This window comes from Pecten maximus, chromosome 14 (genome assembly GCF_902652985.1).
Source record: "Pecten maximus chromosome 14, xPecMax1.1, whole genome shotgun sequence".
Classification (NCBI taxonomy): Eukaryota; Metazoa; Mollusca; class Bivalvia; order Pectinida; family Pectinidae; genus Pecten; species Pecten maximus.
Genome location: NC_047028.1, coordinates 23,901,123 through 23,917,687, shown reverse-complemented (window position 1 = coordinate 23,917,687; position 16,565 = coordinate 23,901,123). Strand labels below are relative to the sequence as shown.

The window sequence follows — 16,565 nt, the reverse complement described above, 5'->3', positions numbered from 1 at the left end:
AAACACAAAAAACATCATGATCAGTTAGGAAACCATATATTTCTTGTTATTTTGATATGCTACACTTGATGCTACACGACATCATCCCCCTGGGATAGGAGGAGCAACCAATTCCTCAGCAGCCCTGTCCCTCCTTGTGATATTGTGATTGGTAGGTTTGATTTGTTCTTTCCCTCCAAATCCATCCCCACTGTATTGCAGATGATCAGCAATTCCTGAAGCCTCTGTCAAACATCCCTCTGACAATATTGCTATGCACAAAAGGAATGGCAAAACAACAGCAGCCAATGGCATTTGTTCTAAAAAATATCAACATAAGAATAGATATCACCTTATGATTATATATAGCTTACAATTACATATTAATTAATTCCATTCCATACTTTCCTAATATGTAGGATAGATAAATATTTCGTTTGAAATGAAAATAGGTTAATGAGGTCACAAAACTATAGATATATATTTCTTATTATTTTCTTACCCATTACATAGTTAAAGTACGATTTTTCTATTACACCCTTGTTTTATTGATGTTTACTTAGTAACGGTTTTGTTTGAATGTCATTATTTTTGATACATAAAGGTAAACCACTCACGTGGAACAGAACTGTGTTACTGAAGTACATATATATGATGTTAAGTTCATAGGAATCATTTTCATAATAAATTGATATCCTCGCACAAATGATCCTGTTTACAATATAAAATCTTCTTTAGAATGTGTTTTGTTATCCTGATCTAGATCGAGACGGTTCGATCGTATCTCGAAAACCGGTTATATTTGTATTATCATAACGGACCTTACATATTACATATATTTCGGGAAAACATTTACCTGCGAAGCATATCAATTATTTTTTCAGAATTATTGAAAATGTTATAAGAGATCCGTATTTTACCTTAACGTCAGGGTATATGTATGATATATAAAACTACTTACTCGGTGTATTCCGGAAAACGTTCATACGGCAGTCTAAGGGTCGTAGATGTGATAATCTTGTGACACCTGTTATTATATAATCCCAGATTCACATCTGGTACGGCCGTAAAAGTTCATGATCGTCGCCTTATTTTCAGTTTGGATCAACATACAATTATTTGTCTTTGATCGCCATATACATATAGAATTTGTTTCCAAAATATCAAGCAATCAATATTTTGTTATCCGCTATACTTATGCTTTGATCGTCAGACCACAACTTTTGTAATTGTTTATATTCCTAGTTGTACAATTACACTAATTGCGAACACCTCTTTTTATATATACATTTAAATAGTTTTCCTTCATAACGGTATAGACTAGAAAAATGACTTTCAATTATATTTGTATAGAATAGTTTGCCTTTTAACGTGAATCAATTTTCCTGTTAAAAAACAAACAAAAAACAAAATTCCTTACTGCAGGAGACGCAGAGAAGAAGCAACAAAGAATACCGACATCAAAACCAAACCATGATTCAAAATCGATTGAACAACGACAAAATATAAACAAATATATAGATTAGCAAAAGTACAAGGGCAATACGATCAGGAGTAGAGAGAGAAAGAGAGTAAGGGCCTACTACTTCATGGACGGCACCCGCCATAAAAAGCTAGGGCAAATGCGGGCTACATGATATTCCCGTTATCATAGCGACTAATGTGATTTAATATTGTAACATAAAACATGGTATCAAAACAGGAAGTTTGCTCGTGGGTGTGTTTAGATAGCGCTGGTCAGGTGATTGTTAAGGCTGCCAGATATTCATTAGGTTTTATATTTTGCCTATATCTTATTAATTTTGAGATACATATAAGGTTTCGTCTACACATTTATATCCACATTTTATAGTAGCCTGGTTGTTTGTCTAGTTTTAATTCATTCCCATTTTATTAATGTTCGTTAAAATTCAAATATTGAAATTTGCTTCGCCTCTCTTTAAAATTTTGATGGCACTTTTGGTCGCGTCCTATGTTCATTTGAGACAACTAGCATCACTGACGAGTCCTAGAGTTATGTGGTTTAGTTCATTTTGGCTCTACTTTATCTAACTTGAACATTTCTTTTGAATTTTGCAAATGTCTGGAAGTATGTGAATCAATTTATTAGCCTTTAATGATGTCAGTATATGTGATATTACACACATGCATGCGAACATTTTGTAATGGGTGTGTTTAAACAATAACAATAACACAGCAATCATATAACCAAATCAGATATGTTTCGATATATACAATAAAACATTTTCAGTTATGACATCATTGATTCCTTTTGTTACAAGTCTTCACTTCCCGGGTGGTGAAGGAAATACTTCAGCAGCCCTCTTCCGAAGGATTTTAGCATCGGGAAGTTTGAGATACACTATCCCTCTATGACTAACGTCCTCTCTTTTTAGATCAGCAAGTCCTGAAACTTCTGTCAAACCTTCCCCAGACAGTATTGCTAAACACCGGAGGAAAGTAAAAAACACAGGAACTAATGCCATTTTCCTGGAAGAATATAAAAATGTTCTGGTATCGGGTTTTGAACACGAATCCTGTCCAACTATAAATACTTTTGTATCTATTATTTTCTTACACAAACGTATCTGTTATTTTCAATCTGTGTAACATTGGCGAATAGGATGAATAAAAGCCACATCAAATAGAAGTAACTAACTGCCAAATAGCAATGTATACTTGATCGAGAATCAGTGTTCGAGATATTATCATGTTCGTGAATGTAATTAAAACATAAATGTAGACTTAAGTATTAAATTTCTACATCGTTTGAATACACGAAGAACGTTTTACCAAAAATGGGTTATGTCAACTCATTAAGATAATGAATCAAAGCTACTTACCCAGTACATTCCGTAAATGTCTGCACTGGCGTCTATCAGTAGTAGATGTGGTGAACCAGTAACTCCTATTATATAAGCTCACATTCACATCTGGTACAGCAGTAAATTACTGATCATGTCTGCTAAAATTCGGTTTTAGCATACGCTGATTTTTTTTATCACAACACAAAAATGGCAATGTTTCCCAAAAATAGAATCGTATTATCGATATTACACAATAATGTATATAGTAAATCATTATGACATGCTACCTGCTTTTAGAAGATCTATTAATTTTAAATTAAGTAATAGTTACTGCGTCTGCAGTTGTTTCAAATAACTTATCTATGTCAAAAAGCAGATATGGTGATGTTTTTCCAAAAATGGATTTGTACTATAAGCATTTCATAATCAAATATCTAACAGAACAAAGGCGTGTTCCATGCTTTTAACGGATCAATTATATCAAAAATTATTCTTTGTTGTATGTTTCTCCATCTGTATGGAATAAAGGCTAAATGAATAACATTTGGTCACTTGTAGGAATGTCCATATAATGTAAACAAAGAACCATTGACATACACAACTTAAAACAAATCTGTACGGTAGCGTGAAGATGTCGGTTTCCTTATTGTTGATTGTTGATCTCTAAATAAATAAGGTCCTCGCTTCACCAGCATATGACGGTAACATGTCACAGCTGATTTGATATCTAAAAACTTGTTCCAAATTTTGGGAGTGATTAATGTCAAGTTCCGACGCGAGGGACTCTAAAAAGATTAATAAGCTAAAAAACTTAAAACATGAATAATCTTTAGCTGTCTAAAAAGGAGACTTAATATACAATATTCCGTCACTCCTCTGAATTCCAAACCGGTATTTAATGTATGAATAGTATTTTTAAGCTGTTATTCCCGTTTAAAGTAAGTCATATCTGTGTTATCGTAGAACGCACTTTTACAGTGTTGCCAACAAAAGTAGCTTAAAACCGATGGTATCTACTTTCTTATTATGAATTATCAATTTCAAAGTAAGCAAACTCTCTACTTTCCCATTACGTAGTCGTTGAATATGTCCTTACTTATTTTCAATAGATAGATGTCAGGAGCTTACGAAAGCAAAATTAATGACACCAGGTTTCGAAAGATACAAGTTGATGACGAGGAATTGAAAAAAGTTGTATGGCTTTCTAATTGGAATTACTAATTCTATTTTGGTATGTCGATGTCGGCTAAGTTGCCTTCTAGTTGTTTGTCGTTACCCAAGCTCTGATTCTGAGGACAACCCCTTATGTGTTCGTAGTATCTACATTGTAAAATTACATGTAAATATGTATATTATTTGAAATCAAAATTATAACATTTGACTTCAATCATATTCTTCAAGAGCTATATCAAATAATTCAATCGAATTTTCGTAGGAATCAGGAGACAACATAAGGCATTTTTTGGTAATAGAATCAATCTTACATGATCAAAATATTTATTTAATGAATAATAACAGGACAAATCGTGCGGCACGCTTGTATTTCTTCAGAATGGTTATTTGGATAGAGTTGTCCAGTAACAAATCATTATGCTTTCTTTTTCACAGACATTTTTCATTATTAAATGCGGTATATACCATTTCCCCAGAGGTCCAATCATTTCTTGACAGCCTTGTCTCTCTTTGTTACTGTTGAATTCCTAACGTTTTATCCCTAGCCTTACATCAATATCTCAGCAAGTCTTGAATCTTCTGCCAAATAACACTCTAACAATATCGCTACACACTAGAGAAAGGCAAAACTTCATGTATATAGTTAATGTACGAAGTTCGTATTATGTCCTTGTTGTATTGAGTTTTATTCATAATTACGGTTTTGTTTAAATGTTGTTATTTTGTATACATAGAGGTTACACAACGAGTGGATGTTGGATATGGAATTGATTTCACACTCGTAAGTTATTTTTTAAAAGTTGCAAGAAACACTCGCTAAAGCTCTTGTCTTTTGTAACTTTTAAAAAATAACTTACTCGTGTGAAATAAATTCCATATCCAACATCCAACAATTTCGAGTAGTGTGACCTGTTTCTACCAGAATAATATCGGCTTGAATCAAAGGGAAACGTGGCAAAGTATAATTTCGCGTATGCAAATAAAGTGTACCGGTGACGTCCGGGACCCGGTGATGTGACGTCATTAGGTTATTGATGACGTCAATAACAATTGCAGCCTAGGTCAAAGTTCACCGTATTAGCCAATCAAAATGCGTACAGAGTTTATACCACGTGTGGTATAAACAGATTGTTAATCAACAGCTGTAATGATTAACTGATGGTCTGAGAGTTGAATAACACAGGGTATTGTGGTAGAAATTAAGGTAAATTACACACATCAAACAAAACAGTATTACTGAAGTACATATGAGCCGCCGGCTGGCATTTAGGTCCTTAAGTTCTATCCAATGAAAACGGAGAAAAAAGGGAATTCCGTCAGAGTTATTATTTCCATTCTATTTCCGTTTCGCGCGAAAACGGGAATCCCACTTGCGTTGCAAAAACACAAAATGCAACTGATATACTTTGTTATAGATGAACTTTAAATACCTGTCCTTAAACTTTAGATATGTCGGTTAATTTTCCATTCAATAACATTAACGGTAAATGTAAATAAAAGTGTTTATTCAACAAAAATATCGACACGAATGGGGTTTCCCCGTTTTCTGCCGAACACACTTCCGGTATTTACGTAGTTGTTTACATTCGCTACGAAGATGGCAGATGGGAGTGTTTAGGTCTAACGCATCAAGAAATCGTATATGATGTCTCTTCCGCCAAATTTTAACGTAGTCGGATGTGATAGCGATTTAGCAAGTGAGATAGGCGATGATTTTAGCCATTTCTTTCCGTGTACAAGTCGGGTAAACAGTGGTACAGCTGAAGAGGTGAGTTCTGTCTCCGGTAATCAGGATGAAGATGTTGATTTTGACTATGACATCGAGAGTGATAATGATGATGATGATGTGAGTAACGGCATTAGCGTTATTAATTCGCCGATTCTGCATACTCGGATGAGAGTTTTTATCAGAAATGACGTTGAAAGGGACACAGAAAATGATTCTGATCAAGACACACTACGTAGTGATGACAACGAGGTTGATGATGATGATGATGACGAAAATAACTCTGACGAACGTGACGCACAGCGTAAATGTAAGAAGGGGTGTCTGTCCAAATTTCCCAATATGGATATCAAAGATAACAGATTGAATGTGCAGGGAATGGAGAGAGATGGCAGGGACATGTTAATTATTGGACAGCTCCAGGCATGTGGCATGACAAGGGGAATACATGGTCAAACTAACGTCAAACGGCATCGCTTTGACTACCAATTCCAGAACACAAGTGTTTGCAAGGCTTGTTCCTTTATGTTAATAACATAAATGCACATTACTTGAAAAACATCAGGGCCCATTTCGTCAAGAATGGTGCTGTTCCACGGATACATGGAAATACAGGGAAAAAACCCAAAAATGCAGTGACCTATGATAATGTTCAACAAGTTGTCCAGTTTATTTCAAGGTAAGTGCTGTGCCGTATGTGTACTTATACACAGGTATTTAACATTAAAAATAAAATAAAAATGAAACCCATAGTTCTGTATGTAGAATATTCATACTTGTCGTGCATGTCATGGTTAACATCAAACTATCTGTGCAGTCTGTATTTTGTTCTCTTTTGCTGGGGAAAAATAAATAAATAATACAACTGTTAGTAATTTAACTTAACATGTGCAAAACTTAATTTTAAAAAATCATCTCAAGTCACCTTGAATAAATATAAACATACCGGGTACATGTATTTTGAAATATACTAGCTATATTATTTATTTACATACATTCAATTGTAATAGGTCACAGTTTGATACAGACCTTGTCTGTTTCCAAATTTCCATTATACATATTATACTATCAGCACAATGAGATATTTGGAAATGAATTTTGATGTTAATTATTTTTTAATGCAGTTACATTTATATGTTAGGTATGCAGATGAGATGGGATTGCCCCAACCTGCTGCACCACGTGGACGGGACAGCTTTCCACCAATATATTTACCTGGAAGTGAAACCTATCTATCTGTCCATAAGAAATACAGCCAAGTATGTATGTAAGTATTATCCTCATAATGAAAAAAGTACTTGGTAATCAATTCATACAGCAATCCATGATAAACCAGTGTCAATTTTCACTGTTATGAATTAAATATTGTCTTCAGATACATTTAATTTATAATCATAAAACATTTGAAATAATGCCTTTATAAATTGGTTTAGCTATAAGAATATTTTTTTTTAACTATGTATGCTTTAATTATAAACACAAACAAGCTACTAATAAATTATCTTCCATCACTAGATATCTTAGAATTTGTCCAAATTATTTGTTAAAATGAAAATAATATATTTCAAACTTTGGAAATGACATTGAATTATTTGGTTTTAGTATTGTTTATAATCGTCACACTCCAATTTTATGATCTAGTGACATATCTATTTTCAACAGTGAAACAGAAAACCGATGCCTATCTGAGACCACTTTCAGAAGAATATAGCACCAGTGTCTCCCACACATCCAGTTCATGTCCTGCAAGACAGATGTATGTCACAAATGTGAATCCTTTAGGAATCGGATACAGAAGGTAAGAACCTAATCAAAACAAGTCTAATTTAATATCCATGGACATTAAAACCAAAATATCTTAATATATTTGAGTTCTAATTTTAGATAAACAGATAGTGATATTGTAATAATTCTACATTCATATTCATTCATAACAATAATGGTATGAATTTATTAGTAAAATTACAAAGAAAACTTTTATTGCTTTAAACATCTTGTTATACATTTTTATAGGTTCATTATATACATTTTGTATGTACAATGTATATAGAACATTTTGATGACATGTTAAGATAAAATTTTTGTACATATATTGTATCTAGGCCATCACTGAGGCAGATAAAATGGGGGCTAGCACAGACTTTGCAGAACACATTTCATCAGCCCAAAAGGAGAGAGACCACTATCGACAAAAATGTCATGCTGCTATTGCAGGTCTTCAGGGTCATCCAAAGTCTACTGTTCCTGTTCCTCCAACTTCCATGGACCTAAATGATGTCCACTACACATTTGATTATGCTCAAAGTGTACTTCTGCCCAGTCATTGCAGACAGGAAGGAGCTTTGTACTTCAGGTAAAAAACAATTTAAGTCTGTTAAAAGGGAGAAGCAGTAGGTAAAACAGGTTACATTTAAAACCATTAAATCTCTGTAGTATTGGATCATATTTCATAAAATGTAATTCATGTATTAAAGATGTAAAGTTTCAATCTTGAATATCAGAATAAAAAAATATCCGATTGAAATTAAAAGAAATGATCTTGAACACCATGCTTCTCTGATATTGTACAGCTTTTTCTTTCAGGTCACCATATAAAGCTAATCTATTTGGTATTTGCAATGATGGTCGGTCCCTGCAAACAAATTATTTGTTTGGCGAGGATCAGTCCATTGGTCTGGATGGTGCCCAGAGCCACTCGGCCAATGCTGTTGTATCTATGTTGCACCACTTCTTCGAATACCATGGGGAAGGAGAAAAAACTGTGTACTTGAATGCAGACAATTGTGGTGGCCAAAATAAGAATCAGGTATGGAATATTTGTTGTTGAGTTAAGAAAACACCTTAAAGGAGTGTGGCACATCAGTTAAGATCATTTGCCAAGTTGAACTGAATTCATTCAAAAAAGTCAGCAGTGTAAGTTTCTGTTTATCACAAAACTGGTAGTTATGCAAATATAAGGAGAAGGCTGTATGTTTCTTTGTACTGAAACAATTATTCAACATTACATAATCATTATGACATAAGTTACATATTTTTGAAGCTGTTGAATGTTGATACCCACTCATCTCCGATTTCTCCAAAATTTTGTAATTGTGAAGTCACAATAGTGTTATTATACAGGTGTCTTATTTTTGACATGCTAGTAGAAAGCAGGCCAGTAATATAATAAACTTAATAATACAGCTTCTTACACTGCTTTATACAATGAACCTAATTTTATTTTTTTATGATTCAGGTTGTCACAAGATGTCATGATGACATCCATTTACATTTCATGAAGCCATATCATGCCCGTTGTCTTGTGGATGGGATGTTTGGTATTGCCCGAAGGAAAATCAGACGCAATGATGTGGATAGTTTGTCTGACCTGAAGATGACAATTCATGCTTCATCCACACATAACCAGGCAGATTTATACAGTGAGATGTCACCAAATTCGTGGATCTGGAGAGACTGGAAACAATTCTTCAAACCTGTATTTAGAGCGGTTCCTGGTATTGGGAAATACCATCACTTTCACTTTGCTTCCACCACTTCAGGTACATGTACTGCTATATTTACATATTTCAATCCATTTAATTTATATAATGTACTGCGCTTTCATTATCAATTACCTCCATGGGTAATTCCACTAGATTTATGAGTCTGATTCTAATGATGTATTTGGTATGTGGGGCATGCAGAATTTTTATCCGATTAAAAAATAAAATGGTTTTGTACAGGTTCTTTTTGATTTTTATGTGTATCCCTTTCAAAACTAAGTTCAATTACAACATGCCATTCCTGTTTCTTTCTTTCAGGAATGGTTACTGTTAATAAAGGTGTTGACGGGGAGACAACGCCAGTGAGGCTTGTGAAGAGGGGAAAGATTATTCCACAGGGTTTGCCAGTGAGACTGGAGGCAAAAGGTTTTTCCGCAGAACGTGCATGGTACCTGTACAAAAATATCAGGCCTTTTGTAAAGGATCCGTCTAAGGACCTTCTATGTCCCCTGCCCACTGTCCCAGAGCCCACCTCTAGACCCACCCACACAGAAGAATGAACTGAAAGTTGAGATCAAAATTGTTATTGATGAAATCTTAAATACTGTACTCATGCTTTTTTTATATATTATGAAATGAGCATTGCTTGTTAGGATACAGTTAAATACAATTTCAAAATAAATGTTTTATCTTCTTACACTACATGTAATTAATTGTAACAATATAATCCTGATGGAGTCCTGGAGTTCACTTTGCAATCTGTTTCTACCAAATAAAATATAAATTGATTGTTATTTGTATTAGGTAAGGGATGTGACTGATTGTTTTTGTATTAGGTAAGGGATGTGACTGATTGTTTTTGTATGTAAGGGATGTGACTGATTGTTTTTGTATGTACGAGATGTGACTGATTGTTTTTGTATGTAAGGGATGTGACTGATTGTTTTTGTGTGTAAGGGATGTGACTGATTGTTTTTGTGTGTAATTACAAGGGATGTTACCTGTTTATTGCAAGATACATGTTTGTGTTCAAGTTGATATGTGAATCACAAATTTTATCCTTGTAAATAAATGAATCATGACAACTGAAAAAGGACTTTTTTCTTTTTAAATGACTATAGATATAATAACAATTACAAAATAACAGTCTTCAATTCAAGACCTGTAACAGCAAAGCATTATGCAACTGTCTGTGATAAATGACGTTGCAAAAAATGACGTCAAAAATGGCACTGGTAAAATGACGTCGTTAGTAACGCCAACGTCATCTAGCATACCAAATGCGACATATATTCAATGTAGCGTCAAATCGTCCGTTATTGACACACCAAAACTATTTTTACACCAATTTAACCGCCATTATCTCTAGATTATGAAAATACCAAAACCTCAATTTTGATTTTTTATGCCTTAAGGACCTAAATGCCAGCCGGCGGCTCATATATGATGTTACGTTCACAGGAATGGTTTCCATGATATGTGATATCCTCGCACAATTCGTCCTGTTTTACAAAAGAGTCGCTCTTCTCTAGAATGTGTTTGTTATCACGAGCTTGAGACGGTTGGATCACAACTGGAAAAGCTGTTCTATTTGCATTATTATCAATAAATTTACATATTACATACATGTTATTTTGGGAAATTGTTTCGAGCCAGCAGCCTTCTACCTTTAACTTCACGTAACCATGAATTGAATCGTACACGTACTATTATATTTTACTTTAATATTAACTTATAGGATATATAGACAGGAGTCTATAAGTCGTAGATGTGATGGGCTTATGACATATACTATTATATAATCCAAGATTCATATCTGGTCGGCAGTTAAAGTTCAATGCAGTCGCATTATATTTGGCTTGGTTTGATACACTATATGGTATGATTTGATCACCTGTTTTATCACTGCTTTGCTCATTAGACTACAAAAACTTTAATAGCTAACCTTTCCAGTTACTTAATTGCACAATTTCCAAAGACTACATGATATATGTGTATTAAACAAAAGATCCCCTCATAACGGTATGGAGTATAGAAAGAAACGTTTAGTTTAAATCAATTTTATTGCATAATGGCAAATGGATTGGACAAAAGTTATGCAACTTACCAACGTCCTTTCCGTAACAAATGTGTATATACAATGTTTCACGTGACATAATTATTAAACTTTCTTTTAAACAAAAGGTTGGAAAATGTAAAGCAGCGAAATAGATTGTGAACACCAAGTATGATATAATGTTTATCGTTTATACATGCAAGAGGTTTCAGTGGCCCTGACGGCGCAAGTAAAACACTACTGTTCATACACTCCGATCCTTCTACTTTCTAAGAGTTCGTCACATCCTGTGCTTAGAAGCTTTCTCCAGTCTGACGTTGTCCATCTTTGATCACTCCATGGAATACCTAATTACTTAACCTTACTTCGCCGGCAGGACCACTGAAACACGATGCAGTCTATATATGTAATTTCGTGATAAAGTAATATGATTTAAATGATACTTTAGGATACTTATGATATACTTATGGTGTTCGAAAAAGAGGTTTAGATTTATTAAAAAAATAATTGAAAAGGGAGAAAACAGTAAGGAGAAAAAAGAAAGGAAGAAACATAAGAATAGCACTAACAACCCGGCTTTTGATACAAATGGTAGATATCTTATTAGTAGAAACAAGCAAGTAGATACTATATGTTGAATCTTTTGGAATCTAGAATAAACGTTTGTACAGACCTACAGATAAGAATATTATGGTTAGTGTCTAGATTTGGGTCCCCAGACAAAAGATGTTCTACGGTGATTCTGTTATACCAGTTCAAGGAATCAATCATTTTGTTACGGGACTGTTCATGGTTTTTACAGTGTAGGAAGAAGTGGGAAGACTTTTCGCAATAGTGTCCACAGTCACAGATAGCGTTTTCTGAAAGATGGGCTTTATGAAGGTCGTGCTTTAAAGGACTACAGCGATTACGTAATTGACAATGTAAAATATTGGCTTTTCTTGAACCATATTCAAGGAATTGTTGAATTTGTGGTGGATTAGTATCTTGGTGAGTTAGAAAGGTCTTAAATTGTCTGATGGATTGCGATGATTTTGCTTCAGTTGGTAGGTTGTTCCAAGAATTAGTTGTGTTTGGGATAAAAGATGATTTTGTAATTTGCAGTCTATAGTAAGGATTTTGATAGTCATCTCTGTTTCTTAGGTTGTAGTTAGTATAGTTAGACACTGTGTGTGGGAGTAGGGACTTTAGGAAAGAAGGAGAGTTATCATTACGAATATTATAAAACATACACAATTTTCTATTTTTCCGTCTATCAGCTAATGACTGCCACCCTAGTTCACTATATATAAACTCTTTCTTAGTAAAGATAGGTAAACCGGTTATGATTCGACCAGCTTCGAACTGCATATTCTCAAGTTTGTTAGTTAAAGTGGCATTACAGTTGTCCCATACTTCAGAGGCATACTCAAAAAGTGGTCTAATAAAAACAAGGTATATTTTTTCTTAAATTTTCCTTTTTAAAATGTATTTTAATTTTCGTAAAGTTGCTATGTATTTTATGGTTCTGTTTATATTGTCTTCGATATGGGTATTCCATGTACCGCCACTGTTAAGGACTACACCTAGATGTTTGTGACTGGTTACAATAGGGATCGGCGTGTTATCGAAAAGAAATTTAGGGTTAGAAGGAATTGCGGTATTAGGAATCATGATTATTTCCGTTTTAGTGGGATTGAAAGTCATTAACCATTTTTTCGACCAGAGATTCATTTGTTCCATGTCAAAGTTTATTACCTGTTCAACATCGAGTAAATTTTTGGAAGAGTGTGTTAGTGCGGTGTCGTCGGCAAATAGTCTTGTAACAGAAAGTAGTGTGTTGGAGATATCATTAATATAAACCAGGAAGAGAAGTGGCCCTAATACTGATCCCTGAGGAACTCCAGCTTTTATGGATAATTGTGAAGAAATAGAATTTTGCAGTACAACTGATTGACGCCTGTTTGTTAAGTAATTTTTTATCCAATCCAGAAGTTTGTCTTTTATCCCATATTTTTCTAGTTTTATTAAGAGACCCTTATGCCAAACTCTGTCGAAAGCTTTAGAAAAGTCACAAAAAACAATAGCAGTATATTCATGATTCTCCAGGGCAAGAAGTATGTTGTGATATAATTCGATTAGTTGGTGAGTAGTAGAGTGGTTAGGTAGGAAGCCAGACTGTAAGTTATAGATAAGTTCATTACTAAAAAGATAGTTGTAGATGTGCTTGTGGACAATGCGTTCAAATAGTTTTCCAAGACAGCTAAGAAGTGAGATGGGTCTATAGTTATTAGCAAGTTCAGGTTCACCTTTTTTGAAAATGGGAGTGACATAGGCAAGCTTCCATGATTCGGGAAATACAGAAGTACGAAGAGATTCGTTGAATATAAGAGTAAGCGGCGCAACTATTTCCGGGGTAAGTATTTTTAACATCTTATGGCTAATACCGTCGGGACCAGCGGCTTTGTTAGTATCTAGAGTATTGATAGTATCAGACACTTCTTGTTCAGTTATAATTATTTCGGAAAGGGATGTGTCAGTCTGGGTTTCAAAGTAGGGTGTATCATCATCGGGGTTGTCCAGGTTAGAAACAGATTGAAAAAAGTTGTTAAGAATATTTGATTTTTCAAAGTTGTCTGAAGTAAGGCAGTTAGTTGTTGGATTTAGCAAAGGAGGAAGATCAGAGATTGTATTACCTTTCAGCATCATGCGCATTAGTTTCCAATAAGTTCTAGGGTTAGCTGACTTATCATTTATTTGTCCATCAGTATTCTCGTAGAAAAGAGCCTTAGCGTGTTTGAGCATGTTACTTACTTTGTTTCTTGCACGTTTGAATTTAATTTCAGATTGTGGTGACTTAACTCTTATAAAGTGTTTCCTTAGTCTGTTTCTACGCTTTATTGCCTTTCGTAGATCTCCGTTCATCCATGGCTTGTCATTTTTATTCACAGTAATAGTTTTTTTAGGAATATGCTTTTCCAAAATTCTAGTAAGGGTATTAGTAAAGATATCAGTTTTTTCACTTACATTTTCAACATTGGAAAAAGGGTTATTCCAGTTTACGTGAGCAACTTCAGTTTTAAGGTTCAGAATATCTGCTCTGTTAAAAAGCCAAATTTTTCGCTTAAAAGAATTTTGTTTGAGCAAAGGGATGATATAGAGACAAGAACTGCTCTATGATCACTTATGGTTTCTAAAACAGGTATAACCATGGATAGATCGGTTCTGATAGAGTCACTAGTGAAAAATGGGTCGATTAGGGATTGACTTGTATTAGTTACCCGTGTTGGGCTGGTGACAATGTTAGTTAGATTATATAGTTGGGTAAGTATGCTAAGATCGTTGTTATTACCTAGTAGTAGATCAGTGTTAGTATCGCCTGTCAGTAGAACATGTGGAGTGTAATTAAAAGCTAGATCAAGGGAGTGTTTAAGTCTTGTCCAGATGCCTGAATTTGAATGTTGCCAGGGGGGTTTGTAAAGTACACAAAGGAGATATTTATTATTGTCAATTTGAAATTCAATCCACATTATTTCATCATTTTGGGCTTCAAGGTCAAATCTGCGTTTGGGTAGCACTTCATTAGTTGTGTAGATCATTATTCCACCACCAAAAGCGTTCCTATCTTTTCTGAATATGGTTGTGAAGTTTGCAAGTGAAAGGTCAGAATCAGGGACTGAAGGATCTAAATGTGTCTCTGTTAAACACAAGATATTAATGTCATCAGTAAAGCTATCAAGGAAATCAATTTTATTTCTAACACTGCGTATATTCAAATGCATTATATGAAGTGAATTGTCAGGGTGAGAAAACGATTCAGTGTCAGATGTATTAGATGAGGATGAGCTAGCCGCTGGTCCTGGGTTTGTATGTATATCACCAGACAGGAGTAGAATTAGAATCAGTACAGTAGCAATATTGTTAAGGTTTTTATGAATATGTAGAAAAATGAAAAGGGTAAAAAAAATAGGCAAAAGTGTAAAGTTTAGATAAATAAGATCGTGATATGAGTATGTATCGTTGCTAAGTCTGTAGGTTAACTTTAAACTAGACTGTTTAAAATAATGTAGTCCAATAGCACATCTCCATGCAGACAAAGAGCATCCTGTCATGGAGGATAGAAATAGTATAGAGTTTTGACAAGGAGATTGCTAATGGACTCCATAAGAAATAAAGCGATATCAATTTTCAAATGGCCAGGTTGCAGAGTATACTTGTGAGAAGGCGGATTATAGATAGAAATGAATAGAAGAATGTTGATTGGGGACAGAGAATTCAAGGAAAATAACATACAGACGTATTTACAGCAAACTAAAGAGACATAAGAGGAGGAGAATAACGTTGAAGCAACAAAAATTATCAAAATGTTACATGTGGTTCATACATATACTTACAATCGGGACATCAAAGTTCAATATAAATTTATGAAGAAGTGCATAATAATAGTGTGAGCATTCTAATTTACAAACAACTTCACAAATACAAATCATAATTTACATCATAACTCAAGTTAACCATGGTTACCTTCTCAGACTTGATGGTTCATACAACTATACACGTATGTTTAAGATTCCAAAAGCAAATGTTAAAACACAGTAACAGCATGTCTTATTTTATTACTATTATTTAATTGGCCGGTACTGTCACGTTTTTTGTGTGTGTGTGAATAACAGCCTGTAGTTTATAAACATAATAAGAATATAAGCATTGCGTATACATCCAGGACATTTTCCCAACAAATCGTAAGGCTACCATGACTATCAAATTTAGAGACTGCTATTGAAAAATAAAATGTTGTGCCTATTAGTATATAATAACTGTTATCTATATTATATTTGATATTAACTTATTTTTAATGTTCACAGTTTGTCACATTCTGATTATGTTCGGATAATATATAACTTGTTAAATCGTAAAGTATCACTATACGAATTTGACTTTTATTTACCATTCCAGTATACAGCTACTTCGTAGATGGAACATACGCACATAAATATAAACTGTAGGTTCTTATATAAGTACTACATAATATGTGCTGGTATATACATATGTAACATATCGTATATCATATATTGGTATAGTAATTACCTTTTATATAGCATGCGTTCTAAGAACAAACCTGTGACAAACTGGGTGAACATCCTTCTACACATGTTACATATGTCATTATTACTTTATACATGTATTATACATGCGTATACATGTACATTTTTATACATTATTCAGTATAATCAGTGGACTATTTTACATTTGTCCATTTTATTTGTATGTTTTCTGCAATAACATGTAGTCTTCATATATAATCACTTTGTAATAATATGAACTGTATATTTGCAAGCAAGTATCGTTGACAACACCTGCTA

At 34.0% G+C, this 16,565-nt stretch overlaps 1 protein-coding gene across 2 annotated transcripts; it reads left to right on the top strand.

Annotated features, from left to right (window-relative positions):
* The first annotated feature begins 5,364 nt into the window (after positions 1 to 5,364).
* Positions 5,365 to 10,027, top strand: LOC117342233. 2 transcript variants are annotated; one of them, XM_033904295.1, is made up of 7 exons: positions 5,365 to 6,364; positions 6,827 to 6,952; positions 7,348 to 7,483; positions 7,788 to 8,038; positions 8,269 to 8,491; positions 8,921 to 9,224; positions 9,486 to 10,027. In XM_033904295.1, the coding sequence occupies exons 3-7, from the start codon at positions 7,424 to 7,426 to the stop codon at positions 9,725 to 9,727; spliced, it is 1,080 nt and encodes a 359-aa protein (XP_033760186.1). In that variant the 5' UTR covers positions 5,365 to 6,364; positions 6,827 to 6,952; positions 7,348 to 7,423; the 3' UTR covers positions 9,728 to 10,027. The 2 variants fall into 2 exon arrangements, with proteins under 2 accessions (XP_033760186.1, XP_033760187.1); XM_033904296.1 differs by having other exon boundaries at positions 5,366 to 6,364; positions 9,507 to 10,027.
* Positions 10,028 to 16,565: the final 6,538 nt, after the last annotated feature.

Bases quoted from the DNA above. Each gene is read 5' to 3' on its own strand.
- LOC117342233 (XM_033904295.1), top strand. From the start codon at position 7,424: ATGTCCTGCAAGACAGATGTATGTCACAAATGTGAATCCTTTAGGAAT. The intron at 8,039-8,268 runs GTAAAAAACAAT...TTTTTCTTTCAG, and splicing joins GAAGGAGCTTTGTACTTCAG to GTCACCATATAAAGCTAATC. The intron at 8,492-8,920 runs GTATGGAATATT...TTTATGATTCAG, and splicing joins GTGGCCAAAATAAGAATCAG to GTTGTCACAAGATGTCATGA.